Below are 7,500 nucleotides of genomic sequence, written 5' to 3'. Positions count from 1 at the left end.
AGCGACGGGGAAGCAGTGGTCGTGGTATGGGGTTGGGGGGGGGGGTAGGGTAGTACCAGGAGGAGTGGTAGTGGTAAGAGGGAGAAGAACTAAGGAGGGGGGGGGGCGAGAGGGTAGTACCTAGGAGAGAGTGGTAGAGGGGAGGAGGGAAGAGATCTGGGGGAAGGGGTGTGTAGGGAGAGAGTAATACCTAGTGGGAAGGGGGTATGGGGGAGGGGTGGCTGGGAGGGAGGGAGGTATGTGTAGCTGGGGAGGTGGGGGGGGGGGCTGCAGACCGGTTGTGATGAGATGGAACGGCCTCAATACCCGGTGACCAGGCCACGTGCAAGGGGTGTGCATCATGTGGCATCCCAGAACGGGGGATGCCACATGGCTCAGTGCAGACTGCAGGATTACTCAGGAAAAGATGAGGGAGAATTACCCGGGGGACTCTCACCCGGGGTAATTCACCCAGGGGAATCAGATGAAGGAACATTGCAAAAATAATATATATATGTATATATTTATATATATATTATATATATATATATATATATATATATATATATATTTATATATATATATTTATTTGCCTTGACCCTCCACCTTCTGACTTTTCTCTCTTATCTATATTATTTATCTCTCTTTATCCTTCCTTCCCTGGCTCTTACTCACGCTCTCTCTCTCTCTCTAAACCTAACCCTCCCTCACATCCCTCTCTTTCTTTCTTATTCACCCTACATCTCTATCTCTCCCTCTCCTTCTCTTTCTGTCTCAGTTACCGTACATCTCTCTCGCTCTCTCTCTCCTCTTTTTTTTTTTTTTTCTCTCTCTTTCTTCTCTCTTTCTCTCTATCTTTCTTTCTCTCTTCGCCCCCCCCCCTCCTCTCTCTCCTCTCCCTCTCCACGAAACAAGAGTATAGGTGACGAAGCTAGCTACACCAAGAAGGAAAAAGCTCTATGAAAATTCTTTCTCTCAAGAATCTAAAAAAATTATGTTCCTTCTTTTTATAGAGGTGACAAGGAGAGGTCACAACACACACAGAAAAGCACAAACGCACACACGTACGCACACACAGTGGGTGAAGCTAAGGCCGACCTTCCCACACAGGTAGGTAATGGTGAAAGCAACCCCCCCCCCCTCCTCTCCTCTCCTTCCTTCTTTCCTCCCCCACCTCCATCTCTCTCTCCCACTTCCCTCTCCGTCTCTCTCGCCCCCTTCACTCTTCTTCTCCCCTTTCCTCTTCAGCTCCCTCTTCCCTTTGCCTCTCCCCTTTCCCTTTTCCTCTCTTCCTAACCTCTTTCTCTCCCTTCTCCTCTTCCTCCTCCCACCTCCATCCATCCCCTATACCCTTTCCTCTTCCTCCTCCCACCACCATTTCTCGCCATCTCCTTTCCTCTTCTTCTTCCCACCTCCATCCCTCCCCCCCCCCCACCAAGAAAAAAATAACCAGGTCACACTGTTAAGATGACACACCTGGTCGGGTGGGGCGAAGGCGAGAAACTGTAAGTTCTTCAAGATTCGAGAAAGTGATTGGGATTGTGTTTCGGGTCTAAGACTGTCGAGGAGATTGGATCGTAGAGAATGCGTAAGAGATTGGAAATGTTGCCTTCTATCTGTATATCCGCGAATTCACTTGTGATGATTGGTTTATAATAGATTAATTGGAAATTTCATCCCACCAAGAAGATTGGTTCGTTTAAGTGATTGGAAATGTTATCCTATCATGAAGATTGGTTCGTGACAGAAGTGTAACAGATTAGAAGTTTTATCCTACGTTTGTACTTATACGAAACGCAAGTGAACACAAAAACCAGGCGAGAGGAAGAGAGAGAACGAGAGAGAAAGCACGGGTCTAGGAGAACGGGAGAAAGTGTTTACGTAAACATAATTAACCGACAAAATATCATCATCTATAGAGGAATATCGATCTATAACTATGAAAGATCGGGAATTCAAGTCACCCGTTGCATTTTCTTATCATGTTGCAATCAATGTAAAAGGCTGTCTTAAGACACCCCGGTCATCTCACAAACCGCTTCTTTCAAGAACGAAAGTCATCTTGGCCTACAAACACGAAATCAGAAAAGCAATATCACTTTGTTTCCAATTCCTATTTCTTAAAATTGGTCTATTCGGGTACTCTTCCGTGTCTTAAAAAAAAGAAGAAGAAGAGGGAATAACGATGGTGTCTTTATCGTCTTAGTTCTCTTCGAAAGACAAGGAGAAAAGCACAGTTTTTAGTCATGTCTAGAAAGTAGGCCTATCAGCGTGCCTGACTGGAACTTCGCCGCGAAATAAATTGCTCGCACATTTTTTTTTTCTGTCGTTGGGTTGCGTGATAAGAAAAAAAATCTCAACGCTTGCAAACAACATAACAAATAAATAAACCTGACATTACTCACTGCTTTTTCAAGTTGCATGTTCTGTTAATGTTAAAAAAGGGAAAGAGTTTCTAATAAAATCGTATCTGCGCGAAAATAAAATGAAATAAAATAAAAGACAAAAGAAAAACACCAAGCGCACTAGCAACAACAATAATGATAGTAACATCAATAATAATAATGGTAATATGTATAACAGACCTCTCTGACCCGGAGTCGAACCTCAGGAGCAACCCGAGAGTGCAGTACTAAACTAGCTATATCTATATCAATGCGGCATTGCATTACTTCATCTTATGATAATGCTAATGATAAAAATAACAACGTACTAGTTATAATATGATAGTAATGATAATATCAATAATAATAGCAATGATGACAGTAATAAAAATAATCATCATTATATCAATAATGATATGATACTGTTGATGCTAATGATAATAAAAACAATATCAAAAGACACCAAATATAACAACAAAGACAGAAATAATATCAATAACATAAAAAACAACAAACACAAACACTATCAAAATAAAGACTCGCTCAAAAACGACAAACAGGAACACTAACGATATCAACAGACAGCAAAAACAAGAAACAAAAAATAGCAACAATATCAACAAGCAATTTAAACAACAACAACAAAAATACAACGAATTCGAAAGGACAAAAAAATAAGAACAGTAACAATATCAGCAGGCAATCATATAATAACAACAATGACACAGTCAAAACGCAACTAAAACAACTGAGAAAAACAATTACACTGTCAGAACGCAACAAAAACAACTAAGAAAAACAATAACACTGTCAGAACGCAACAAAAACAACAAAGAGAAACAATGACACTGTAAAATCGCAACGAAAATAAACAAAGAAAAACAATAACACTGCCAAGACTCAACAAAAACAACAAAGACGAACAATAACATTGTCAAACCGCAGCAAAAAGAACAAAGAAAAACAAATACACTGTCAAAACGCAACAAAAGCAACACACAAAAACAGTAACAATCAAGAGCTTTTCTTGTATTCTTAATAATGAATGACTATCATTCTCTCATTCTGTTTCTTTTATTTCTTTCAATTTCTTTCTATTTCCCTTCTTTATTTTCTCTCTCCTTCTCCTTCACTTTCGCCGACACTCACCTGAGAATCGCGGGGAGTAGACACTAGGGGGCACCAGGGGGGAGGGGGCAGCGGGGGGCGGAGCGAACAGCAGCGCCACCACGCCCACCTGCACAGCCGCCCACGCCCATGACGCCATCACCACCTGGGAGAGAAAAAATTGAATAATTAGCAATCAAGAAGTTGAAAAACAAAAAAAGGGTAAAATCTATTTCTTAGGAAGTTAAAATGGATTATAATATTTGAAAATAAGTTTTTTCTTCTTTGTTCTAACAATTTATTTTAAGAAAATGGCGACGGTTGTGATAATTAATCAAATCATTATTTGTATACATTTTCTTTCTCACATTCGCCATTTTTATCATACTCTTGACATAATGGTCCCCAATGTCTTATCACATACCTTTCTAAATACAAACATATATACACACACAAACATACACACACACACACACACACACACACACATACACACTCACTCACACACACACACACACACAAACACAGACACACACACACACACACACACACACACACACACACACACACACATATATATATATATATATATATATATATATATATATATATATATATATATATATATATACATATACATACACACACATGAAATAACAGTAACTAGCCATAGCAATAGTTCTTACTGAACAACAAAATACATTTAAGATAAATATGGGAGCGAAAACACACAGCAGACAGGTGCAAGTCCCGACAGGTGAGCACCCTCTCCCCCCTCCCTCCCCTTTCCTTTTTTCCTTCCTTCTCTCTTCCCTCACCCATTCCTCCTATCCTCCCTTCCCTTCCTCCTCTCCTCCTTCCCCCTTTCCTCCCTTCTCTTCCCCCACCCATTCCTCCTATCCTCCCTTCCTCCTCTCTTCCCTCATTCTTTCCTCTTATCCTCCCTCCCCCTTCCCTTCCTCCTCTCCTCCCTCTCCCTTTCTCCTCTCCTCCCTTCCCTTCCTCCTCTCCTCTCTTCCTTTCCGTCTTCTCTTCCCTCCCCCTTTCCTACTCTCCTCCCTCCCCCTTTCCTACTCTCCTCCCTCCCTCTACCCCACCCCCTTTCCTCCTCTCTTCCTTCCCTCTACCCCATCCCCTTTCCTCCTCTCCTCCCTCCCTCTACTCCACCTCCTTTCCTCCTCTATTCGCTTCCCCTTTCCTCCTCTCCTCCCTTCCCTTCCTCCTCTCCTCCATCTCCCTTTCTTCTCTCTTCCCTCCTCTCCTCCCTTCCCTTCCTCCTCTCCTCTCTTCCTTTCCTCCCTCCTTCTACCCCACCCCCTTTCCTCCTCTCTCCCCTCCCTCTACCCTCCCGCCCCTCCAGTCAGCATAACGGTAGGCGGGGAAATCGCCATCCGTGCGCGCCTCCCCCCCTCCCCCCTCCCCCCTTCTCTCGCATGACAGAACGACAGGAATACGGAACTGTTTCCCCATCATTAGATAAACGACAATTTGCCTACGGGGGAGACGACAACAATGCATGACCGATATGAATGACGAACGTGGGGGATGGGGGGATGGGAGGGAGGGAGCGAGAGAAAGAAAGAGAGATAGAGAGAGAGAGAGGAGAGAGAAAAGGAGGGAGGGCAGGAGGAAGGTAGTTGAGGGAAAGAGAGCAGGGAGAGAGGGAAGGGAGAGAAGGAGGGAGATGGGAAGAAATTAAGATATATGTATATATAGAATAGAGAATATAATATATATATATATATATATAGATAGGAGAGAAGAGAGAGAGAGAGAGAGAGAGATAGAAGAGAGAGAGAGAGAGAGAGAGAGAGAGAGAGAGAGAGAGAGAGAGAGAGAGAGAGAGAGAGAGAGAGAGAGAGAGAGAGAGAGAGAGAGAGTGAGAAAGAAAGAGAGAGAAAGAATATATATATATATATATATATATATATATATAGATACATACATATATATAATATATATATATATATATATATAATACATACATACATATATATATATATATATATATATATATATATATATATATATATATATATATAGAGAGAGAGAGAGAGAGAGGGTCCGTTTGAGAAGGAGGGGGGGGGGGGAGATATTGAGTATCATGGTACTCTATTTCTTTTTCAGATAAAAAAAACACATTCCTTCATACACATACAAAAAACGTGCAGCAACAATAAAGCAACAAAAAACAAAGCAAGAAAAGGAAAAATCGTCGCTTCACTACCTCCTCCCTAACCTCCACAAAAAAAAAAAAAAACGACATGCGTAAAAGATAGAAAAAGAAAACGGAAAAAAGCAAAGCCATCGCTTCTAAAACCAATGAGAGTGAAAACGTGGCTCCATCCACGCGCCTCGTCCCGTTGTGTTTCGGGATTTCTGGATCCGTTCTAGCGCCGCTGTCCTGTGGGGAGAACGGACAGTTATGTGAGGGGTTCCCGTTGCCATCCGTTGCCGCGCCTAAAATACGTTTTGGCCTCGCGGTCTCTACGTTGAGACTAATAAGTGTGAATTGAGAAAGAAGAGTATACATATACAAGGATCTTTTGGCATTTCCTTGAAGAATAATATGCATACACGCATTCTTTCCTAGTTTCTCGGATGTGTTTCCTCATGAGCGCCTATCTAGATTAATCTCTCAGGTCTTCTTCATTAGTTCGCGAGAGAACCCGGTCTTTTAAACGCCCCAGAACGACAAACAAGTACTTAAGCGAAGATCTTGACGGACCGAACGAATTTTTGCGGCGACGGACCATCTGCTGTAGACCAGATTACCCAAGAAGAAAACGCTAGGGAACTCGTAGCACCGGCAGCAGCACATGGCAGCCTCACCTTTAAGGCTCAAATTCCCACCTGGGGGTCTTGGGACTGACGACCATCGCAACGCGCCGAACTCATGGCGTTTCTTTCCGGTTGTGTCAGTCGGGAGAGACGGGAGCGCTTTAAACACACGTTCGTCTAGCGGCGGGCATTGTGCTTCTCTCTTTCATTATGGCGCTGAGATGAAGGGTTATTTCAGGAAGTAAAGGCGGGATTTTGCTTTTTGTTTTCCGCATGGCATGACGTCATCAAGTGTAGCGGTCACGTGACGACCAGCGTGACAAAAGACGATAGTGACAAGATGGCGGTTCTCCTCCTGTGGTCGCGCTTCCTCGCTAATTGCTCCAGCAGGGATGCCTTAATTAACATCCTAGAAAGTCTTTTAAAATCAATTAAATCAACTGAGAATGTTATGCAACTTGCGCTTCCTGTGATATGGAGGATGGAAGATGAACCTTCTTTAACTTCAGTTTGGCATGTCTCTTCCGCAAGGGAGACGTCATGAATTTCCATATGAAAATTCTGAAGTGTACAGCCGTAGTCTCCTTGTGTTGATATACATTTTCACACACACACACACCCGAACACTCTCGCATGCACGTCTAAAACACCCATTAAACTGTCAACAAACAAATTAACTCATCGCAACTAGTAAGCAGAATCAAACCATACAACAATATCTATATAATTATTAATATAAAGCACTAATGCCAATCATTTGAAGCTGCAAATTACTTCCCAGTTCTCAACCACGTGTCAAAATCTCTGCTAACTAAAACAACAACTAACATGAGCTAACAGAGCTAGTGAGGCATACACTGCACCATTAGCATATTCAACAGCACTTACTGTACTAAGGCCACAGGCATACATGTTAACGTGAGTAACTCCCGTAGTAGATTTAGTGCAGAGAGCCATGCAATACTGAAGCGCTGCGAACAGTTTGTGACGCTATACCGATCTTTGCTTATGTTGAAAGTCATTGATTTGCTTTGTTTGAATGTCGTATATTGACTACTTTTATTTCTATTATCTTTTATATCGAAGTTTTGATTTATGTATTGTTTTTTGTTTTCTCCTCAACCGCGAATGACGAATATGCTTAAAATGTTTTTTTTCCCTTTCGTTTCTTTATTTCATAATATGCTTTTTATCGTCGTCCTTGAGTTTCTGTTTCACTGTCTCTCTGTCTGTTCATGTGCCCCAGTCT

The 7,500-nt window shown here is 42.2% G+C and overlaps 1 protein-coding gene across 2 annotated transcripts in view; it reads right to left on the bottom strand.

The window, feature by feature from the left end:
• Positions 1-7,500, bottom strand: part of LOC122266459 (uncharacterized) — a 67,520-nt gene that overhangs the window by 40,171 nt on the left and 19,849 nt on the right. For both annotated transcript variants that reach the window (XR_006224406.2, XM_043036229.2), the window contains exon 2: positions 3,513-3,636. Coding sequence is in view for 1 of the 2 variants with exons in the window: in XM_043036229.2 (XP_042892163.2) it covers positions 3,513-3,636 (124 nt within the window). In the remaining variant the exon portion in view is untranslated. The remainder of the gene's footprint in view (positions 1-3,512; positions 3,637-7,500) is intronic.

This window comes from Penaeus japonicus, unplaced genomic scaffold, assembly GCF_977035675.1.
Source record: "Penaeus japonicus unplaced genomic scaffold, GWHDUDI00000001_assembly GWHDUDI00000037, whole genome shotgun sequence".
In the NCBI taxonomy this organism is placed as follows: Eukaryota; Metazoa; Arthropoda; class Malacostraca; order Decapoda; family Penaeidae; genus Penaeus; species Penaeus japonicus.
This window is presented reverse-complemented; position numbering and strand designations above follow the sequence as displayed.